The sequence below is a fragment of the Emys orbicularis genome, chromosome 16 (genome assembly GCF_028017835.1).
Source record: "Emys orbicularis isolate rEmyOrb1 chromosome 16, rEmyOrb1.hap1, whole genome shotgun sequence".
NCBI lineage: Eukaryota > Metazoa > Chordata > Testudines > Emydidae > Emys > Emys orbicularis.
Genome location: NC_088698.1, coordinates 6,530,845 through 6,555,095, shown reverse-complemented (window position 1 = coordinate 6,555,095; position 24,251 = coordinate 6,530,845). Strand labels below are relative to the sequence as shown.

The following is a 24,251-nucleotide window of genomic DNA, read 5'->3' as shown; positions in this document are numbered from 1 at the left end:
TGCTGGGCTGCATTTGTAGCCCTGAAATGGTCTCCCTGTGTGATCCTGAGCAAATCCTTTAAATTCTGTCTCTGTTTCTCCAACTGAAAAATGGAGTGATGACACTTAACCTGCTAAGGGGTGGAGGCTCAATTCATTAAAGTTTGCAAAGCACTTGGGGCTCATACTGGCTCATAGCAATGATAGGGCCTGTGAGACCTAGTCATGTTCCAGGACCCCATTATGCCAGGCGCTGTACAAACAGAACAAAAAGTCCCTATCCCCAAAAACTTATAATCTAAGACACCAGACAGATGGATGGGGGAGTACAAGGAAACAATGAGACATTATTGGTCAGCATGCCAGGCAGTGATCTCAGCACCCCCGTGGCCTATCGTTGATAATGGGAAATCCTCACAAGTATAAGGGGCAGTATGGGAGAATGCAGGAGGGTGCTTGAAAATGTAACAAGTGGGTGATGGAAGCCCATCATGGGCTAATGGGAGGCAGAAGTCAATCTCTTGATAGTGAAGGAGAAATGATAGGTGGGGTAGGCATAGGTCATGCAAAGACTTGAAAATGAAGACGGGGAGCTAATGTTTGTTGTAATAGAAAAGGGAAAGCCACTGGAGGGATGCAAAAGAGGGATGAGGTGGTCAGAATGATGGGCTAGGAAAATGATCTTTTCAGCAGCGTTCAGAATGGAGATGAGCAAGGCAAAAGTGCATTTATCAAGGCAAGAGAGAAAGATGTTGTGGTAAACTTCTGTGGCAGGGGAGAAAGGGAAAGCAAGCTAAGGGGAGAGGGAACATTACACGGTATTTTGTCAACTTTCTCTTGGAATAAATTGGCAAGATCCTGTGTAGAGACAGAAGTGGAGACAGGAGAAGGGAAGAGTTTGAGAAGTGAGTCAAAGGTAGCTGGGACTGAATTAAGGCAGGAATGGGATTCAGGTTAAGTTGGCAGAGTTATTTAGCTAGGAAGATGGCAGAACCGAAGGAGAGGAGAATGACTGTGCAGTGGAGGAAGTCAGCCTGGTCACAGGATTTCCGCCAGCAATGCTTCGCAACGTGAGAGCAGGAGTGGAGGGAATGAGCCAGGGCTGTGGGTTGGCGGGATGGACTTTGTGATAAGTGAGAGGGGCAAAAAAGTCAAGGGTGGAGGAAAGTGAAGCATGGGGAGAATCAACAACAATAGCAATGAAAGAAAGGGAGGAGAAGGCTGAGAGCAGATGAAGGCATCAGCGCTGATGGACTGGAAGACACAGAAAGGCAGAGTGACGGTCTGTACCCCGACGTGCACCCCTTTTTATAGGACAAAGTATGCATTGTGAGGTATCATTTGAAAGCTCATGATTTGCTGATCGTTACTGTCCTGGTGAAATATGTGAAGCAACATTGCATGAAAAGACATACGATTCCTCTGTATAGTGTTAAGACATGTTCCAAGCCTGGAGAAGCAGCCTCAAACCAGTTCCCCAGAGACAAAAGGCCAGGTGTCTACAATATCAAATGGACAATCACCTAGTGAAGTGGCCACTCTTGGGCAGGAAAAAGGGAGTGTGCAGAAAATCTACACCTTGAACAAAGGAACAGCTTGAGGTTCCCTTCCACTCAGATTTTCTGTCTCCTGAGCCTCAGCGGGAGATAATTCTTGTGCAAGAGAAAGGACTATAAAGGGAGTGGGCAGACTTCCCAAAATATCTCCCTCCTTATCTCTCTACCCACTACATCTTGAAGAACAAAGAAAGGAGCAGTGGACTGAGGGAGAGATCTTGTCTGAAAGGGGATCAGCTAATAAGACTGTTGGGACATGTGATGAGAGAGACCTTTGCTTTGAATTCATGTAGCTTATTAAGTTAGGTATTAGTTGGGTTTTACTTTTTATTTCTTGGTAACCAATTCTGATGTTTATGCCTCATTACTTGTAATCACTTAAAAGCTATCATTTTCTAGTTAATAAATTTGTTTTATTGTTTTATCTAAACCAGTGTGTTTGGATTGAAGTGTTTGGGAAACTCCATTTGGGATAATAAGGCGTGTGCATATCATTTTCTATTAATAAATGACAGACTTAATATGAATTGTATTGTCCAGGAGAGGGCTGGGCAGTATAAGATGCACATTTCTGGGGGAAAGTCTGGGACTGGAGAGTTTGCTGGTGTTGTTCTGCAGTGTAATTCATGAGTGGTTGGCAATAGCATTCATGCAATGTAACGGAGAGTAATTTACATGCTGGAGGCTGTGTGGGAGCAGACCAGAAGTGGTAGCTCTCATAGCAAAGCTGTGTAAAAAGCACCCCAGTCTGGAGGATTGAGGGGACACAGCTGTTCATCAGTCCAGATTGTACCTTGGGTAATGTCTCAGGGCATGGGGGATAGGGGCTGCTGGGCAATGCTGAAAGAGGCCAGGTGATGGTTGGAAAGGGGAAACTTGGCAATAGAACAATCAGAGAGAGAGCAGTGCTTGCTGAAGATCGAATAATTGAATGGCCATTTTGGTGAGTGGAAGAACTGAAGCAGAGCTTCAGGTCAAGAGACGAGGTCAGAGTGAGGAAACATGCAACAAAGGGGTCAGGTGGGCCATCAACATGGAAGCTGAAGAGACAGAGGATGAGAGATAGAGATTGCGAGGAGAGGAAGCCAGGAGCTGGGACAGGAGAGAAAGGCTGATGGGAAGGAGTTGGATGGACAGTAGATGACAGCAACATGGAGGGAGAAGGCAGAGGCGCGTCAGATGCAGTGCTGTTCAAAAGATGAGACCGTGGGAAGGGAGAGGCCAGAGGAGTTGGAAGCAGCAGGAATGGGGAAAAAAAAGTCTAAACATTCCATGAGTAGTTCAACTGACTCCCCTGTCATTCAGTCTCAGTAAAGGATCAGAATCTGGCGCTTTGAGAACATCAGCTAGAACATGCTATAGAAGACCAAGAAATACTATTGTTACTTTTATAATCTGATTTGAAATACCAAAGCACCAGGCAAATGGAATATGGTTGTTTCAAGATGAAAGACACATTTGTTGTTAAAATCTACTATTTCAGAAGCCCTATTTACATGGGGGCAAAGTTTTCAAATGTCCACTAAATTTGCTTGCCTCAGTTTTGGGGACTATAATCCCCTTGGAGCAAACAGGGTCACATTTTCATTGGCCAGCACCGGGGTCCTGGGACAATTTGAATAGTGGTGGTGCTGAGAATCACTGAACCAAACTGTAAACCCTGCATATGATGGAAACCACTTCAAGCCTAGAGGTATGGCAGCACCCCCGGTATCCCTAGTTCCAGCACCGATGCTGTACCTGCAAAGGGCACACGATCCTGGATTTGCGTGCAGAAATCTGCACTTGCACAAGTGACTGAGTAGTTACACATGCAATTTCCTGTTTCTACAGGTAAACGTGAGACTTCTGGGTGTAATGGATTTATGCACAAATTTTGTAGGTGCAGCTTAGTCTCTGGTTGTTGATGTCCCTTAGTAAACTGTCCTGATTTGTTTTGCACACTCTGTCACAGAAATAGCCTTTTCTTGTGCAAAAGTCTAAAATTAAAAACTATGAAAAAGATTTGAAAATAATTCACAGCTTCAAAATGAAAGTTTCATTCTTACCATTTTGTGCGTTGTGAAATCCTTCAGTTTCACATAGTGCAATCTGACACCTGTGAAACTTTTCAATGTTTCTGTGTTTATTGATGCACCTTTGAGATCTTAATTGCATCTCTTGTTTAATTATTAATGTCAGAACATTTCCAGTCTATCTTGCAAAGAACATACTAAAGCTGTGGTATCGAAGGCTCTGTTAATGACCCTTTAGCCTGGAGAATATAAACTGCTGAAGCAGCAGCCAGTAAAACAATACTAATTGTTGCTTTAAACAATGTTCATGGGCTACATCTCAGAAAAACATCTGAACGCATTAAATGGCAGCATGATAACATTTAGTGACAGTGAAGGTTGCACCAAGACCCTATCCACTGAAACCTTCACAGCAGAAGATAAGGGAGACGTCTCTTGGATTTCATGCCACAGCACGTCACCTACAGCAGTGTGGAAAACACTCCAACACTTGGCAAGGCTTTCACTTCCATTGCCCATGAACACCAAAAGCAATATCTCACTTGCAAACAGAAATCCAACTATTACCGATATGCAGTTGATTCATAGATTTACCCTCTATACTCTGGATTTGTCTCTTTCTGGCCAAACTAAAATCTTGCCCTGTTTCTCTGACATCTTCTCAAGGACATCCAGGCTTCAGCTTAAGCTCAACATGGCCAAAACAGAGCTCTTAATCTTTCCGTCCATGCCCTCCTCTCTCCCTCCTTTCTCAATCACAATGTACTTGACCACCACGATATCCTCTCTGTCAATCAGGCCCCTAACCTGGGTGTCCTCTTCTATTCAGGGCTCTCTACGTCCTCACATGCAGGCGGTGTCTAAATCTTCCTGGTTGTTCCTGCACAACATCTCTAAATCCAGCCTTTCCTCGCCATCTGGATTGCTTGGTAAACTGGGTGCAAGTAAACAATACGCATTTTAAGATGGCTAAATGTAAATCTATACCTCTAGGAACAAAGAATATGTAGGTCATACTTACAGGATGGGGACTCTATCCTAGGAAGCAGTGACTCTTTGAATGATTTGTGGGCCATGATAATCAGCTGAATATGAGCTCCCAGTGTGAAGCTGTGGCCAAAGCAGCTAATACGACCCTGGGATGCATGAACGGGGAAATCTCCAGTTATTTTACCTCTATATTTGACAATGGTGCAGCCGCTGCTGGAATCCTGTGTCCATTGCTGGTGCCCACAATTCAAAAGGATGTTGATAAATTGGAGACAGTTCAGAGAAGAGCCGTGAGAATGATTAAAGGTTTAGAAAACCTGCCTTTAACGATAGACTTAAAGAGCTCAAGCTCTTTAGCCTACTAAAGAGAAGGCTAAGGGGTGTCTTCATTACAGTCTGTAAGTACCTACAGGGGGAATAAATATTTAATAATGGGCTCTTCAATCTAGCAGAGATCCAATGGCTGGAAGTTGAAGCTAGACAAATTCAGACTGGAAATAAGGTGAGAATAATGAACCATTGGAATGATTTACTGAGGGTCATGGTGGATTCTCCATCACTGAGAATTTTTAAATCAAGACTGGATGTTTTTCTAAAAGCTCTGCTCTAGAAATGATTTTGGGGAAGTTCTATGGACTGTGTTATTCAGGAGGTCAGACAAGATGATCGCAATGGTCCCAAAGAACTTCCCTGTATTCATTTCTACTTTAAATCCAATCGCTGTGCCTGAACTAGATCCTATCTATTAGAAAAACCTCCAATCTTGATTTAAAAATGTCCAGTGTTGGAGAATCCACCACAACCACTAAGTTGTTCCGATAGCTAATTGCCCCCCCTTAAAAATTTGCACTTTATTGCTAGTCTGAATTTGTCTAGCTTCAACTTCCAGCCATTGGATCTTGTTACAGTGTTGTCTGCTGGAGTGAATTTCAGTCATCCATGTAGGTACTTATATGATCAAGTCATCTCCTAACCTTGTCTTTCATAAGCTAAATAGATATGGCTAAGGGGGGAGGGTTGTGTGTTTGGGGGTGTTCAGTAGCTGGAGGGAGAGGGTTGCTTTCAAGTGTGTGTTCTGGTGGATTATTTGTAGCTGAGGGAACAGGTTTATGTTTGTTCTGGGAGGTGTAGGTGAGGGGGTGAGTCGTGTGTGTATTTTGGAGTTAGTGTATAGCCTGCAGGGGAGGTACTTGTGTGTGTTCTGGAGGGTTGTGTGTAGCTGAGGGGGGAGGGTTGTTCATGTGATTTTGGGTGTGTAGATGAGGGTGGAAGTTGTGTGTTGTAGGGGGGTGGTTTATACCCGAGGGGGGGAGGGGAATGCATGTGAGTTTGGGGCGGTGTGTAGCAGAGAGGAAGGGGTGTGTATGTATGTTTTGGAGATGGTGTGTGGGTGAAGGGTCCCAGATTGGTTTGTCTGTGGTGGTGTTTAGCTGAGGAGGCAGGGTGTGTGTGTATTTTGGTGTCTGTGTGTGTTTGTAGGTGGTGTGTAGCTGAGGAATGGGGTTGTGTATGTTTTGGAGATTGTGTGTAGCTAAGGGATGGGGTTGTGTGTGGTGTGTAGCTGAGGGATGGATTGCATGTAGCTGAAGGGCAAGGTAGTGTGTGTTTTGTGGGTGGTGTGTAGCTGCAGGACAGGGTTTCCTCTTCCCCTGAGGGGTAAGCTGGTGGTGGTAGGCGGCAAAGGAAGGAGTGACCTCTTTCTTGGTCTCCCCCATACAACCTGTCATTCCCTGGCAGGGTGTCCGTTCACAGCTCCTGCTATCTGTGGGGGAGGCTAGTGCAGCGCTGGATTGGGACACCCTTACTAGGCAGTGAGTGTTGTGAACACATTTGCTACAGGGAGGAGGTGGGATTTCTGCCACTTGTTAATTAAAGACTTGTCCTGAGTCAGCAAGGTCAGAGGCCAATTGCTCCCTGGAGATTGGGGCTCTGGCTGTTGACCCTTTGGCTCTGTTCTGTCCTGAAGACACAGCCCTAGTTCATACTATGCAGGGCTTTTTTGCCTTGGCCTCCAGGTTAGCCACCATTTCTTTGCATATGCTCTTTGCTATCTGACTCTGGCTACGAGTCGAGGCTGGGAGTGGGTGTTGGAGGCTGGGAGATCACCCGGACATTGTTTATAAGTAACCCTGGTTAGTTAAACCCCATGACGGTGCAACTCCTAACTTCACAGACTAGATAGTTTCAGCACAGTAATTTTTTTTTTAATCACCTCACCCATCTTGTAAAGATAACAATGTACTAAGCACTTAGCTTGGAGATAACAAAGGGCATTTGTGTCCAAAAGACACACTTCACTCATTCAAGGATAGCCACACATGAATGGTATCCGTGTTTATTCCATATTGTAGGCAGCATGGGTAATGACACCGATAATCAAGGTTGCCTAACAGGGTAGCCCCACCTGGGATGCCCTCTTGCAGGAGGTCATGGTAGGACGTTTACCTGCCTTGGTTTCCCTCCTTAGAGACCCCAGTAACTCCCCAACTGCTCTCTTGCCTCAATAGTTCCCCTCATTGGGGCCAGTTTCTTACAAAATGTAATTTAAACAAAAGTCCCCAAACATACACCTCAGGGCATATAGTCCCTAAGTACCACACCCTCTAGTCTAGTCCATTGACAGAGCACATACCACGCTCGAGCATCTTCCACCCCATCCAGGCACTTCCTCAGCTCTCTCCTGTCCTTTTATCAGGACAGCCACCCCACCGCCTCACTCTTCCCAGCAGCTTCTTGGCTGGGAGATCATCCTCACCAGGGGAGCATGCCTGACCTCCCCGTGGCCCTCTCACTGGTCTCCTGTGTCCAGCTCCCCTGTATGGAGATATCAGTGGGTAAGCCCCTCTGCTGCTCCCCTGCCTTCTGCCCTCTCCAGCCCATGGCTTTGGTTCTCTGGCTTAGAGTCAATAGGCAACACCCTTTGCTACTCTCCTGCCTTCAGTTTCCCTCAAGAACCTCCTTCAGTTTCCTGCTCTCAGACAGCACTCACCGATTGAGCACCAGACTGCAAGGCAGCTCTCACCTGACTGACTCCCTGAGGACTAGCTACCCTTTTTAAGCCCAATTGGGGTCAGCTGACCAGTCACAGGTGCACTGACCTTTTTCCTCTTAAAGGACAAATGTCATCCTGTGACACCCCATTGCGTAGAACTTTGCCAAACTTTAATCCTTTGGGCTGAAATGTCCCATGCTTGGTGTCTGCCTCAGATCAATTTATTTTTTAAATTTCAGATAGAGTTATTCAGCCACTTCCCAGATTGAGATTATAGGGGGAAATATGTTGTCTTGTCCATGTTTAAAAATATTTACAGTCTTTTTTTTAAGAAGCTCTAGCACCCCCAGTCTTTGGAGCAGGGACTTTACATTTTGCTGCAGGGTCACTGTGATATCAGGGATGTGCCTTTTGCTGCTCCTGTGACAATCCAGCCAAATATAGCCAAATTCTGTAAATTACAGTGTGCAGATTCAAAGCCAGTCAGGCCAGAACTGGGCTCAGTAACTTGCATTTGGCAAAAACGTCTTGATTGAACATATCAAGAGATGGAGACTCCACCTTGGTTAATCACCCTCACTCTTAAAATTGGTGCCTTATTTCTCATTTGAATGTGTCTGGTTTCAGCTTCCAGCCATGGGTTTTTGGTCTGCCTGTCTCTGCTAGATTAGAGAGCCCCTTACTACCTGGTATTTTCTCCCCACGAAGGTACTTATACACTGTAATCAATCACCTCTCAATCTTCTTTTTTGATAAACCAAACAGATTGAGCTCTGTGAGTCTCTCACTGTAAGGAGGATCAGTAGAGGTTTATTAGAATTCAGCAGAGCTAAATTCTCCAAAGATTCTGGCTGTGGGCTACAGTGGCCGAGCAGGACTTTCTGTGTAATTGCTCTTCCTGGCTGCTGGGGGTTGTTGTGAGGCCAGAACTGACAGCAGGGAAATTATCTTTCTTCTGGTCTCAGTGCTACCCCCACCGGAGCTCGCCATGGCGGCAAAGGAGGAAGCTGCCTGCACGCTGATTGGAATGCGTAGGGGTAGGACAGGAGCTGAAGAAGGGGTGGTGGGATGGGAGCACAGGGAATAGTGACAGGAATCAGGGGTGGGAGAGAATAGGAGCAGAGAGGGATGTCAGGGACAGGTTAGGGCACAGGTGCAGAAGAGTCTATATGTTCCTCTCTGGAAGAACATAGGAATGAAGCCAAGTACTCTGAGTCCCTATGTTCCTCTGCTGTTAGCCAATAGCTGTAAAAACCACTGTGTATCTCATCCTGTTGTACCGACTGGTCCATATTGAGGATAACAGCCTGCTACTGCTATCAGTTACCTTACCTCAGTGGTAGAGGTCTGTGCTGTGAGTCTAAAGGATCCAACCCTGCTGTTGTCCCAGTATGGTTCCACATAATAAAATTTCCATTTTAATCAATTTGCTTTTTAAAAATATAAGACATTACATTTTAAAAAATACTACATTAATATAATGTTATGGATGGAAAGTCAAGCACTCGAATGTTAGGAAATGCTAGAATTAAGCTGTTCAGTCCCCATTTGGCCCCCTTGTACACGTCATACAATCTTTAAGTATGTGATCACACATGATTTATTTCCACAAGGTCCCTGCCTCATTCACTGCAGAGGGGATCTGATTGTGCACTATACTTACATACAGGGCAGAGTGGGGTGGTCATGGTTTACACCTCGGGAAGGGAGATTTGGTATTTAAGCTAACGGATAATATTGGCACAAAACCAAATGGGAATAAATGGGCCATGAACAAATTTAGGCTGGAAATTAGAAGAAGGTTTCTAACAATGACAGAAGTGAGGTTCTGGATCAGCTTCCTAATAGGAGTTCTGTGGGCAAACAACTTAATTAGTCTTAAGATAGAGCTTGATACATTTATGAGTGGGGCTTCTGTTGTGGTTGGGAGGCAGGGCTTGGTGGGTCTTTCCAGTTCATGATGTCTTATGTTCCTAAAATCTCATGCTTCAGGACTTCAGCCAGTCACCTGTAGGGTCAGGAAGGAACCGCCCCCCCCCCAACTGATGTATTAATAATTTTTTGTTTTTCTCTCCTTCCTCTGAACCATCAGAAAAGGTCGCAGCTGGAGATGGGACACTGACAGGGCGGCCAGTGCTGTGAGGTGGTATGGAACATTCTCTCTCTCAGGTGCTTGGCTAACTGGTTCTTAGTCACGTGCTCAGGGTCTAACTGATCACCATCTGTGGGGTTGGGAAGAATAAAGTATATGTGTGAATGTATTCCAGTTATTAATTTTTAATTGAGCTTTTCCATTTAATGTAGGTTATGGAGGCAGCCTTATACTCCCGCTGGCATGACTGGCCAGAAAGGACATGCCAGTTATCCTGGTGAGCTGATTGCTCACTTTAAGCCCTAATGGTCTATCCCTTCTGGAGATTGGGCTGAAGCATCTACTAGCTGACTTGCCTCCTATTCCTGCTGTGATTCCCTCCTTCTACTTGGCGCACCATGGGCGGATGCTTCTCCAAACCCAAACCAGGTGACTGCTGTTCAGTGTTCCTCTAATCGTCACATGTTCGCCTGAGTAGCTGCAGATGAAACTAGGTCAGGCCCGCAGAGGTGCTCCACGGGGAGGCTGCTTCAGAGAATTTTAATTCTCTGCTCTTACACGGAGGATTACAGGGCAGTTAATCCGCAGAACATTCCATTTCATTTTCATTCACATGCAGTGAATTGTGTAAAACCTTTTAAAGTGCTGAGGGGTAGGGCGAAAAACTCAAATCTCAGTAAACTAGAGATAAAAAGGCTCACCAGGGTGTCAGTCGCAGCCTGGGACAAAGGTAAGAATCCAGCCTTGATCTGAAAAACAGAGATTCAAAATCTATAAGTACATTTCCCATTTGATTTGCCCTCACACATAAACTGCACACTCCCATCCTGCTGCCCTGTACACTCCCACACAGAGCAGCTGTTCAGTCCCCTTGTGGCCCACATCCACAAAATGATGGTGTGGTCTTCCCACATGCTTGCCCCACCTGAGGTTACTGCTGTATGCTCCCCTATCCCTGATCCTCTGCCTGATTCACAACACTACTGTATTCTCCCTCACCCCACTTTCAGAACTGCACTGCTCCCAGGCTCAGCCCCGAAGGCACCGCTGTACACTTTCCATCTGCCCCCCGGATCCTCATGGTGAGTGAAAACTCGTGGGGAGGTAATAGGTCCATTACGGACAAGGACTGTAAATTGCTTCAAAGGAGCAGTATGACAACCATCCTTAAAACAGGCAATATTGTGGCCTTGCTCAAGAAACAATCTCAGCTCTAGTAACCTCATCAATTATTGACCAGCCTCAAATCTTCCCTTTTTGGAAGATCTTCCATAGTTGTATGCAGTGTTGTTGTAGCCGTGTGGGTCCCAGGATATTAGAGACACACGGTGGGCGAGGTGATATCTTTTATTGAACCAATGTCTCTCGGAGAGAGAGACAAGCTTTCAAGCTACACAGAGCTCTTCCTCAGGCCTGGGAACGGTACTCACAGTGTCACAGCTAATTACAAGATCAAACAGATAGTTTAACATAAGTAGTTAGCACATAGTCTTTATTCTTTTAGTTAGCACATCTTTAAAAATTTCATTATTTTAAGCTGATCTTATAATTTTGGGGGCCTGATTCATCATTTTTGAATTCTTGAAGCTGGCAATTCGGAGCATGGCATATACTGAGGTGACGCTCTTTTGTACAATATTAGCATTTGCAAATAATATAAATAAACCCCTTCATCTACTTTATTTTGTATCTTTAAAAAATACTCCAATTATTGGGTTAGTTCATGTGTCCTTCCATTATATGTACCTGCAGAATAGTAGTTGCTTTGCCATGAGAGCAGGGGCGTCTCTAGGCACCAGCGCTTCAGCAGGGGCGGCGTGCCGGTCGCCGTGAGGGCGGCAGTCAGGCAGCCTTCGGCGGCGTGCCTGCGGGAGGTCCGCCGGTCCCGCGGCTTCGGTGGCAATTCGGCGGCGGGTACACCGAAGGCGCGGGACCGGCAGATCACCTGCAGAAACACCGCCGAATCCGCGTAACCAGCGGACCGCCCGCAGGCGTGCCACCAAAGGCCGCCTGACTGCCGTGCTTGGGGTGGCAAAAAACATAGAGCTGCCCCTGCATGAGAGAGAACTGATTTCTCATTCCTGACTATCTCAGGACTTAGATAGCAAGAGTCCTGGTCTTCAGTACAAAAGTTCCCCCTTTTGTTAGTCCAACAGAAGTCAGCCCTCACTGTTATTGAGTAAACAGAAGTACAGTCATATGTGACTGCTTAAAAAATTGCAAAACATTAGATCACATTCACATTAAGCTTAAGACCCTCTTTTAGTAGGTTTAAAAAGGGCTTAAAATATGCTGGAATGCAGTCCAAGTACATCAAGCCAATCGGATTAAAAAAAAGTTAAGAAACTTGGTGTTTATAAACCTCTTATTTCTTAGAAATCTAATTTTCCTTGATCAAAATAGTTCTGTTTCCAGTCTGGACAAACCCAATTACCACGGAGCCCCAGACTCCAGAAAGGCACAGCAAAAGGGAACACAGCTCCCTACCTAGAGCAAAGGGGCTGTCCCAGAGGCACCCAGTGTGGGGCAGGGTGGGGTGAAGCAGTGAGTTGCCGGGATGGGGAAGAGGTGAAGTGGACCAGGGGGGTGCCATAGAGAGGAGCAGGTGGGGTGAAGATGGAAGGTTGTGTGGGGAGGTGAAATGGAGCCACACTGTAAGGGGGTGGGGTGGAGGCACCATGTAGGAGAGTGGAGTCATGAGGCACAGGGAGCAGGTGGAGCTGAGAGGTGCAGTGCAGGGGGAGGCCTGGGAGGTGTCCTGAGGGAGAGGGATGAGGGGGAGCTGAGAGGTGCAGTGGTGCGGGGGGGAAGGAGCTTGGAGGTGTCCTAAGGGAAAAGGTTCGGGGGGTGAGCTGAGAGATGCAGGGGGGCAGGAGCTGGGAGGTACAGTGGCGGGGGAAGGGTCTGGAAGGTGTTCTGAGGGAGAGGAATGAGGGGGGCTGAGAGGTGCAGTGTGGGGGAAGGGTCTGGAAGGTGTTCTGAGGGAGAGGAATGAGGGGGGCTGAGAGGTGCAGTGTGGGGGAAGGGTCTGGAAGGCGTTCTGAGGGAGAGGAATGAGGGGGGCTGAGAGGTGCAGTGTGGGGGAAGGGTCTGGAAGGTGTTCTGAGGGAGAGGAATGAGGGGGGCTGAGAGGTGCAGTGTGGGGGAGGAGCTAAGAGGTGCAGTGCAGGGGGGGAGCTGGAAGGTGTTCTGAGGGAGAGGAATGAGGGGGGCTGAGAGGTGCAGTGGCGGGGGAAGGGTCTGGAAGGTGTTCTGAGGGAGAGGAATGAGGGGGGCTGAGAGGTGCAGTGTAGGGGAGGAGCTAAGAGGTGCAGTGCGGGGGGAGAGCTGGAAGGTGTTCTGAGGGAGAGGAATGAGGGGGGCTGAGAGGTGCAGTGGCGGGGGGAGGGTCTGAGAGGTGTTCTGAGGGAGAGGGATGAGGGGGAGCTGAGAGGTGCTGTGTAGTGGAGGGGACAGGTGAAGCATCCATGGTACCTTTTTGCTAGGGACAATTGTTTTGAAAATTACTTTAGTGATACTGGTCATTGTGTGAGCTGCCACATTTCTGTGAAGTGCTGCACTAGTTAGCACCTTATGGAGCTGTCTAGTGTCATATGCTGCCCTACTGGTTTTGCATAGCAGTGGTTCTGAACCTGTGGGCCATGGACCCAGACTATGTCTAAAGGGTCTACAAAAGACAGATTGAAAACTAACTGAACAGAATTCTACTCTATATACAGACAATAGATTTCCAAAGGAGCCCACACCTCCATTCGAAATGTTTTAGGGGTCTGTAAATGAAAAAAGGTTGAGAACCACTATTGTATAGTGCCATGGATTTGTTGCTCTGCCTGTTAATTCAGCGGATAGGGAAGTATGTACTCCCACATATCTGCTCACGAAGCTCCTCCTTTGTCCATGGAGACTCATATTTGCATGGGTTCTTTAGGCCATGTCTATACTATAAAATTAAGCTGACCTAACGCCCGTCGGCATATAACCGCTGCAGTAATTATATTGCTTGTGCATGTCTACACTTCACTCCTTGTGTCGGCAGTGCACATGCTCAGCCGGAGCACTTATATCGATTGTACTGTCAGTGTGGGGCATTGTGGGGTGATTCCTGAAAGCCAGTAACAGTCAATGTAAGCAACGCAGTGTTGACCTAACCTAACTACATTGACCTTGACTCTACGCCACCCATGAAGATGGAGTTATTAAGTCGACGTAGTGGTGCAGTTATGTCAGCGAGAGTGAAATTTGGGTGTAGACACTTCCAACTGACCAGCAGTTAATGTGCTACAGCAGGTTCCACAAGGCTGCATGACCATAGTGTGAAATTATCTATTTTTTACCATGACTGTGCCGTGCATTATGCACAACACTCATTTTGGAGAGTAGCAGAGCTTTGATCCACCAAAGCTCTAGGCGGTCTCTTAGGCCATGTCTACTATAAGGAATGTTTGTACAAAAATTGCCACAGGTGCTACCTCTGGGAGCCCTAATGTAGATGGCTTTCAGGCTCTGGCAGTTGTTTTCAGCGTCAGTTAACACTGCTGAAGAGAGTAAGTCTAAATGTCAAGATCCTGAACACTGCTGCTGAGCTGGAAAACTTTCTATACTAGGCCTCCCATCGGTGCAATTACTGGTGCAGCTGAACCGGTGGTAACATTAGTGAGAATTTTTTTTACTAAAGTTCCCTAGTGTTGATAAAGCCTTCATAAAAAAGATGAAGGTCCTTCTTTGTAGAGCTGGCAGCTAATGTAGGCTTTGCATGATGAGACAGGCCCATTTCTTGGTTTTACCTCTTCAGTGCTGTACTGAGTACGCGGTATGTACACCACGCTACAGAAGGATTGAAGAGAGGGTTGTTTACAGACTTTGAGCTCTGCTCAGAGGTAAGGTGTGCAAATATTACGGCCTTTGCACTGTAGTAGGAACGTGCGATTGGGCGTGCGCAGGTCTTTGTTCATCAAGAGCTCATTGAAAGAGGCCCCTCTCGGGTGGGTGAAACGAAATTGGGCAGGAAGAGAAGAACTCCGAGGAGGTTTGTATGGGAGTAAAAACCAATTTGGGTTTGTGGTGTGGAAATATCCTGACAGAAAAACACTATGTAAATATGTAAATAGTTAGATGGGTCATATAGGGCATCACCCTTTGGGACTCCATAGAGATGATGGGCGGAGCTGAGACAGGAGTGTTGTCATGTTGGGTGTTGGGCAATCACACCTCCTCATGGAAGTTGTTGGGCAGGATAGCCAACTTCCATTCAGGTCAAGTGAGGGAACAATGACATGCCCCTTTGGCTAGTGAAAGCTGAAACAGGGACTAGGCCGCATACAAGCCTGGGCAGTGGCTGTGCCGTGACTGTGCCATATGGTCCAAGGGGTTTTCCAGGGGATCTGATAACAAATGCTGGGGCAGGGGTTTGACTGGATTGCAGCTGTATGTCTGTGTGTGTGAGAGAGAGAGAGAAGAAGCAGAAACACCACCGAAGCGCACAGAGAAGGCAGTAAGGAAGCCCTAGCCGCATCCAGAGAAGGTCTTGTAGCATGACCTTCAGAAAAGGTGAAAGAGAGCTTGTGGATAAAGGGATGGAGCTGGAAAAAGGCTTGCCACTGAGAGCAAAGACTCTGTCTCCATCTGTTTGATTCCTACTGTGTTCTGGGAAACAGGACCGTGTGCATTCTTTGTAAGTAAACAGGATTGCATCCAAGAAATACCTGACTGCATCAATTTCTTATGCTCACAAAAATAATCTGCTGGACCCTAATTACTGGCTAACCACTTGAGTCAAAAGCAGTAACAATACTGTATCTGGGTCCAATACTTGCATGGTGTTTCTGTACCATAGATAGGGGTGGATATTTCCCCCAGGGGTCTAGCTGGGTAGCAGAGCCTACACATCTAGGCAGTGTGTTTTTACATGAAGTTAGCTAACTCAAGATAACCATCTTGCTGTAAAATCAGTGTGGAGACAAGGCACAGTAGTTTTTAATTCCAGGTAGCTAGTCAAGGTATATTCCAGGTGGTGCTATAGTATGGATCTTGACTAACTATACCAAGGTAAAAAGAGCTGCATCTCATCTCCACTGGGGTTTTATATCAAGATAGTCATCTGGAGTTAGCTCTCTCAATGACAGAACACGCCTTTGTTTGCAGGTAGGGCATAGCCACAGGGCAGGGATGGGAGGAGGAGATGCCTCTGTCTAACAGTCACCTAACAGCTTCCACTTAAGGGCTGTTAAGAGATAGTGCCAAGCCCACTAGCCTTAATGGTTCTAGCCTGACCTCCTAGGCAGCCCCTAAACTGGTTTGAAGAGGGTGGGTGAGGAACGGCATCATGATCTGCACCCACCAGATACAGAATCCAGCGGGGAAAAAGGAAGATTGTGTGGCTTAAATAAGGACAAACTCTGAAGAGGAATCAGACAGAACTAGAATGAGACCAACAGAAGAATCTGGGCTTTCTAAGAGTATGTGAGTTGGGTCAGTTCTGTTCTTGGAACTTAACAGGGAAGTCTCTCTCTCTCCAACTCAGCTTGTAGAGAACATAGGTGGTTGGTGTATGTGGAGTAGTGTACCCAGGTCCTGGTTTAAGAGTGGGAGAATTGTGAGATTCCACCCTGACAGAGGCCTATCTCCTGAGGGGGTGTGTTCAGCGAGACCAGAAAGGCACAGAGCTGCAGCTAGCCCTGTAACTATGGCAATGCCCAGTTCCTTTTACAACAAAAGAGAATGGGGAATTTACACCTCTGAGGAGACTTTGAGACTCCAAGTCTAAATGTTTGCTCAATAAGTTACGTCTTTCTATTTCATCTTAGAGTTAACTAGTGCAGTAACACCTCGTTCTGGAAATCTAGAAATCAAAATTCTCCACTAGAGGACACGTCATGCCTATTCACTTCTGAGCAGATGCTCTGCATGTCATGTCAACCAATAAGTCCATCAGGGGCCACCAATTTCTGCATTCACCCCCACTTTTGTCTGCCTAGAACAGCAGCAGTGAGGGATGATCTTCTCTTGACCAGTGACAAGGGCCAGAAATCCACATACACATCACTGCGCCTCTCCATGTCAGTTGACATGTCAGCCATGATGCAGCTCAGAGACACAGCAGGGGTTGGGGAATTGTGCTGTGATAGCTTCCGTTACCTCTCTAAGACTGTTATCATGGTCTCCTGCTCCTCCAGCTCCAGAGTCCTCAGTCATAGTCAAGGGCTACACTAGCCGGGGGGTCGACCTAAGATACGCAACTTCAGCTACGCCAATAGCGTAGCCGAAGTCGGCGTATCTTAGGTTGACTTACCTTGCCGTGAGGACGGTGGCGAGTGGACCGCTGCCGTTCACCCGTCGACTCCGCTTCCGCCTCTCGCGAGCTGGAATTCTGGAGTCGACGGGGAGTGCGACCGGGGATCGATTTTATCGCGTCTACACGATCCGGCGGGTAGTGAAGACCTGCCCGTAGAGTCCCAAAGGAATCAATTCTCTTCTGCAACTTGCTCCACATATGTGTGAAGTTGCTAGGGAAGAATATGAAATAGTAGAGAATAATATACCAGCAGTACACTAGCCCTAGAATAATAACTAGCCCTACATCAAGGGCAGCTCCACTCCACCATGTCCTCCCTGCCTGCTTGTGTGCCACCCCAAAACTGTCCACACACGGCCCCCTCCTTCTTTTTACCCTGGGATGGGGTGTAGCTGTCATAAAAGGCCTCAGAGCTGCATTTGTCAGATCCCCACCAGCGCAGAGTTCTCCTACACTGGGAATTCACTGGCCACCTCCTGCCACTTGAAGGCCACTTTGTACTGTGGTCTTAGCACAGTATCTTTATCTTTATCTTTCATTTTGTAATCCTTTGCATCATACTGGTTTATGTGGGAACACTCTGAAGAGTATCGGTGACGGAGTGTACAAACCCCACACTCGAGAGCAAGGGATTAAGGAGCAGCTCTGGGCCCAGGTGGCCCTGCCCAGCAGCACTTGCAGAGTCTGCACAAGCTGAAGAAGAGAGGTTCAGAAGGGGACAAGCAGGGGAAGGGAACAGATTGGTACTCTGGGGAAATAATAGCCCAACAGCTCCTGTATCCTGAGACCTGACACACCAAGCCTGCAAAAGAGACTGGTCACTGTTTAGGAAGGCCAGACACTATTTTCAGTTCAGTTCTTTAATTTGCCCTGTGGGGGGGGGGGGGGGGGGAAGGGGAACTCAGGTAAGAAGTGATCCTGTTTAGCCCTCCAAGGTCAGAACTTAGCTATCCACTGCTGGGCCCTGGATTGCGGCCTGGTGGAGAGTGTGGGCCTGGGCTCCCCTACCAACCCCTGAAGGTGGGACGACAACAGGAGTCTACTCTTCAGTGGGAAATCCAGCTGGGAAAGGCCCTCAATACACAAGGGTCCAGACTCCTAGTCCCAGAGCTAAGGAGAAAATCCTGAAGCCCTTGTGGGCACAAAAAGATCTCTGCTATTGGATTTTTCTCTCTGTATATCCCAAAAGGGCTGGACTAGAATGTGTGACCCGGCTGGAGGACTGAGCTGCAAAAGAAGGGACCAGCCCCAGAGGACGGAGCTGTAGATGAAGGGTGGACCTCTGGTCATACCCTGCCTGACCACTAGGCTGCACAGCCAGTGAGGGTCACCTTTCACAGCTTCCCAGACAGACTTTCGGCCTGTAGGAAATCTTGTTCTGAGCCGGTTGAAATAAAGGCACCAGGCAGGGGCACTTCATTTTCACACATTCCAATGATGTGTCTTCTTTACCTTTGGCCTGTGACAGCCCCCGTTTAGCCTGTTTTCAGTCCATTTTATATGTGCTATTGATTGTTTTACAGTCAAATGCTTTACAAAAATGCAATATTATATCAAACCTGTTTCCTTTATCAGTTAACTTATAATCTTGCCAGAGGACAATTTTCAAACTTATTTAACAAGAATTATTTTCCAGGAAACCACATTGATTGCCAATAATTATATTCCATAAGTGTATGTCGGAAAATCCCCGTTTGCCCTTCGCAATGTTTTAGCTTAGGAAAAAGTCAGCTGACTGTGCAACTGATGTGAACTGAATGAGTTAATGAAGTTCACTTGGAACCCTGCAAAGAAACTTGCTCGCAGCCAGAGATTTTTAAATTGGTAAAGTCTGGCACATTTGATTGAAGGTAGCTACTGCAGCAGTCAGTTATAATAATGTGAAAGAAGTTCACAATCCGTCTCTTCCAGTGAGTCAGCATGGAAACATTGGCCTGAGAGGGAGAGAACAAGCATGAGAATGATGCTATAAACCGGTGGTTGGAGCGCTCACCCAGGATGTGGGAGATCCAGGTACTCCCCCTGCTCCAATGACTCGTTTTAATTATTGTTCCACAGTGGAACAGCTTCAGCAGGAGAGGCTGAGGGATTCCCAATCTCAGAACATCCCATATTCCAATGGTTAGGATCACAGGCACCGCCTTTTCAAAGTGGCGGGGGGTGCTCGATCCCTATCTCTGTCCCAGGCCCTGCCCCCACTCCACCCATTCCCCCAAAGCCCCACTCACGCCCTGCCTCTCCCCTCCCCTGCTCCACCCTCACCCCACCTCTTCTCGCCCAGTTCCGCCCCCTCCCCGCAAGCGCACCACGTCTTCGCTCCTCCCCTCCAGAGCCTCCTGCATGCCGCAAAACAGGGAGACATGGGGAGGCGCTGATCCGCTGGGCCCACTGGTGGGCACTCAGCACCCACCATTTTTCCCCATGGGTGCTCCAGCCCCAGAGCACCCACGGAGTCGGTGCCCATAGTTAGGATACTCACCTGAGCAGTGACAGATTCCTGTTCCAATCCTTTCTCCCCCTCAGGCAGAGAGGGGATTTGAACCAAGGGTCTCCCACATTCTAGCTGAGTGCTGTAATCACTGGGCTAAAAGTCCTCCTCCTCCATCATTTTGTGTGAACACATCTGGGGCCTGACCGAATACGTAGCCTCTGAACATGGCTACCAAATCAGTCCCCACATCTGGTCAGCTGAATGCGTGTCCTCCCCCCGTTTTGTGAATCACTCTGAGACTTAGGTGGGAGACAGGTGCCCGGATGCCCACAGGAAGGCAGTAGGGCGGATACCCAGAGATACCTTGGGAACTCTGACTGAAAAATTACATGGGTTTGGCAGCGGGTGGTGGGGTGGGTTGTGTCTTGAAATCAGGGGCGCCAGAACGGGGGGGCCAGAGGGCCATGGCCCCATTACTTTTAAAAGTGCACTTTTTACCGGCAGTAAGGGCGAGTGATGGGGGGGAGGGAGCGGAGAGGAGTGAGTAGAGGCGGGATCTTGGGGGGGAAGAGGTGGCATGGGCGGGGCCTTGGGGGAAGAGGCGGGGCGGGGGCTCAGGGAGAAGGGTCAACATGTGAGTATGTGGGGGGAATGGGCACCATGATGGCAGGGACTCGGGGGAAGGGGCAGTGTGAGGGCAGGGGCTTGGGAGGAAAGGGTAGCGTGGGAGGGCGGGACCATGTTTTAGGCACCGGTGGACCCCCAATTTTAGGGAGCTCCCACCGCTCCTGACCGAAGTGGTGCCAAAACAGGGACTTAGGTACCTAACTCCTATTGTGCATTCAGGCCATGGAAACTGCTATACTGGGCAGACCATCAAGACTGGTCCTTCCTCTGCTGAATGCCAGTACCTAATACTTCGGGAGAAGGTGAACCCCACTTTCATGCATCTGCCGTGCTGGAGATGGGAGCGAAGTTCCCTTCCTGGACCCTGAATGATCAGTTCCATACCCTGAAACGTGAGGTTGGATTAATCCTGTCTAATCATGCATGACTACAAATATTATTGGTCAGAATTACACAGCCCTGTTTTAAAATCAAGCAGCAGGGTTGGACTTTGTGACCTCTTGTGGCAGTGAATTCCACAGCTGGGCCACATACTGTGTAATGAAGTATTTCCTTTATTTCTTGCCGATTTGCTGGCTGTTGTTAAGTCATTGAGTGACCCTTTGTTCCTGGTATGGAAAAACACAAACGATAGAAACTCACAGCTTGCTCGGGACAAGTAGCTGCCCTCAATTTAATGGGGGGGGGGGTGCGGGGAGAGGGGGAAGGCAAATGTTCGTTCCTTAAAGAGAAAATCTGCCCTACATGCTCAAAAACTCTAAGGTATATAGTCCTTAATCCCCCTTCTCTCACCACCACCTGTGCCCTAGGAGAAATACCAGTTCTGAACAGCAGCCTCAATCCCCCCATCAACACCACCAGTGCAGCCCCCAAATGCCCAGATAAACTGCAGACCCTGGAGGGGTTTCAGGAAATCTAATAGGAAAGGGGAGGTCACACAAAATCAGGGTATTTACAGCCCTCACCTGGAGCACTCCTGGTCCCCAGCCAAGGCAGAGGGACCTTTCTCCATTCCAAGGGAATCAGTGGTTCCCCAGTAGGATAGAGCAATGGGTTCTTTGTGCTCCGGGGTCTAATGGCAGGTCTCAGCCTGCTTTCCTCCAGAACTACGTACAGTGAGGTGCCGCCATCGAACCCTCGGGTGAATACATGAATATGTAACTTCTAGGACATGAATAATAATTGAATTCAAAAGGAATCACGGACCAAGAGTGGTGAGAAGAAACAACACTTTCGTAGGGGGCAGAATAGGGCAGCAGTCATCTGCCTGCACCCATAGCACTCGTCACCCCAGCACTAGCTCTGTTTTCACACACACCAGAGTCTCCCTAAGGACCATTATGGGCATGTCTGACTCCTCCCCTTCCTGACATTTCTTGGCCCTTCCTCCATTCCCCTCCTACGGTTGAGCTGCATTCCGTCAGGCTATACTCTCCCCTCCTGCTTCCCATGGCTTTTCTCTACTCCCCTCCACCCCCACCTCCTCCACAGTTTCCCCTTGGATTTCAATGCCTGGCTTACCCGTGTCCTTTCTTCTCACTCTCCTGCCCCCTGCAGCCGTAGAGACTTCCCTTTCCACATCAATGCCCCATCTGGCGCATTAGCAGCTCCCTTCTCACCCTCATTTCCTCCTGTGATCTTCAGTCCTGGATCCACTCTCCTAAATGGTCATTTGACCTGCTTCTCATCAAAAACTCTTTGACCCTGTGTGACACAGAGGCCCATTGGTGGTTCACTGCTCTGTCAGCAACTCATCAAGCCTGACATTCCACACCTAACACACTGTTCTCATGCGATATACCCAAAAGGTGGCGTGTAAGATATCGCTGGAAAACTAATCACTCACTGATCATTAATATTCTTGCAGGAGGTGTGGGTGTGTGTGTGGGGGGGGGGTGTACAAAGAGTTATGGATATGTGCTAGAATTCTGTTCTTAAAATGTGTTTGGCAAGCAATGCATAAGCCCAGTCTGCCCTAGACAAAGGGACGTGTATTTGTTTGTCGGACCTGCTTGGTTGTTAGGCAGAGACAATGAAAGCACACTCATATAAAAGCCATCGATCTATTAAGTGGGGGAGATAGCCTCTAAACTATAAAGACCGGGGGGTCTGAACCTCAAATGATAAGTAATTAAATCAACTGATTGTATACAATGACTGTATTATAAAAGTGCATCAGGTACAGTCTCTGCTGAAAGCTAATGACACACTGGTGATTAATACCATGGTGAAATCTATGGATTAACACTATGCGAGGAAATATGGATGCTCGCTGATATTATGCTTTAAAGTCTGTGACCAAACACAGGGAGAAACAGGTTTTCTTGAGGGAAGGTAGCAGTGTGGAATCAATACAATGGAAGCCCCGTTTACATAAGAATTGGCAGGGTGATGGGAAGCCCACGGGAAAGGAAGAACAGCACGAGGTCATCCTGAGTCTGGGGACAAAACAGCGAGTTAGGGAAGATACAAGGAGAGAGAAGACGCCATCCTGGCATCCGTCACTAGATGGACACAAGGAGCCAGAGCCTCTAGCAAGATGAGAAAGATGGATCCTTCTGACAAGGGGTTTGACATCTCTGGGAGAGAAACCTGCTTAGGCAAAGATCTTTCACCTAGGAAGACAAGAGAAACCAGCACCTTGGGCTTCTGGGGAAGGTCCTGATTAAGAGAAAGTCAGCAATGGCTGGGAAGAAAAAGATTGATAAGAAATCTACCTTGAACCACGGCTGTAGCTTGCTGAATTAAGTCTTAACCGCTAGAAAGTGTATCTTTCCCTTTGTGTGTTAGTAATTCTTTCTAACTTTATTCCTTCTACTTGCTATCACTTACCTACGTCCTTTTGTTAATGCAGTTGTTTTATTTTTACAGGGCTGTGCTTGAAAGGAAGGGTGTATTAACAGCTTATTAACTTAACTGGGGTAATGTGCTTTTGCCTCTTTAAAGGAGCAAACAAACATTATTTCTGAGTGGTCCAGGACAGGGCTGGACACTTCAGGGCAGACAGTTTTTGGGAAATTCAGGCCTGGGGGTGTGCTGGGGTCACTTAGCTAGTAGTGACCACAGTGCAGGCTGCTGGAGTCAGAGTTGCTGAAGCAGGGTTGCTTATCACACAGACATTCAGTGCGTGCTTGCCTGATGGCTGGGAGAATCCAGACAGGAAGCTACAGCAGCAGAGCCTTTTAAGGCGCTCAGGGTTACAGGACAGGTGGTAACACAACCTCTCACTGGTCGGGGTTGCACCCCAAAATGTGACACCCCACCCCTCCACCTGGTCCTTCTGCAACCTCCAGTCTATTGATGCCTTTGACTCAGTCCTCTCAGTGCTCTCAGCTCTCTTCAGTACCCAGTTGTTCTCTGCCTGCACTCTGCTCTCACGTATCCTTGATTCCCATGCCACATGCACCCACTGCCCTGGCTCACTCTCTGTGCTCCTGCTGCTGAACACCATTGGTGGGAGGCCCATGATCTCACAGACTTCCTCCATGACAGGTGTTTTCTCTCCTGCTTCAGCTCTGGCACCTCCCTGTCCAAAACCAATACTTTGGCCCCTCACTGCCTCCCATGCCCACAGTCCTGTCACTTATCTGCCGTCTCTGGCCCTGCCTCTTCCTCTGTCTCTGCACAGGATCTTGCTGATTTGTCCAAAGAGAAAAATTGACACAATCTGCTGATTTCTCTCCCTCCCTCAAGCACCTTCTCCCCATCCCTGACTTGGAGGTCTTCTACCTCTAATGCCCCCCCAAGTCCCAGTGATCCTATCCCTACCCACCTCCTTAGCTCCATTGCCTTCATGCTCACCCCTTCCCTCACCTTGCTTATCAACCTCTCATTGTTCTTTGTCCCTACCTGTTAAAATATAAATATGCTTTGCTCTCTCCTACCCTCAAAATAGTCTTTGATCCTTGCCGCCTCTCTAGTGACTGCTCCATCTTTCTCCTCCCCTTTACCTCTAGACCAGGCACCTTCTAAAACTATACAGAACTCAGACACTCCTTGCTTATATTCTCTTGCCAAAATTTGCCTCCTCTGAGATCCTCCCACCCCTGCTCTGCCAGTGATCCCAGTATTGGCACTTCATTTCCCAGATTCCTGCCCAATCCTCTCTGTGACTTCATGGCAGGACCTCCCTGAGCTCAACTGCAAGGCCCCTACCCTGCCCAATGTCTGCCATGCTCCCACTACTGTGAATTGAGGTGACTCATATGCAAGTTGCCCTAATGTTCTTCCCCTTCTCCTAACCACTATCTACCTGTCTGTCTGCCCTTATATTGTGAG

At 47.8% G+C, this 24,251-nt stretch overlaps 1 protein-coding gene across 1 annotated transcript in view; it reads left to right on the top strand.

Annotated features, from left to right (window-relative positions):
- Window positions 1-10,022: 10,022 nt before the first annotated feature.
- AIFM3 (apoptosis inducing factor mitochondria associated 3) overlaps window positions 10,023-24,251 on the top strand; it is a 90,189-nt gene continuing 75,960 nt past the window's right edge. The window contains exons 1-2 of the mRNA XM_065417892.1: window positions 10,023-10,053; window positions 10,635-10,706. Of these exons, the coding sequence (XP_065273964.1) occupies window positions 10,023-10,053; window positions 10,635-10,706 (103 nt within the window). The remainder of the gene's footprint in view (window positions 10,054-10,634; window positions 10,707-24,251) is intronic.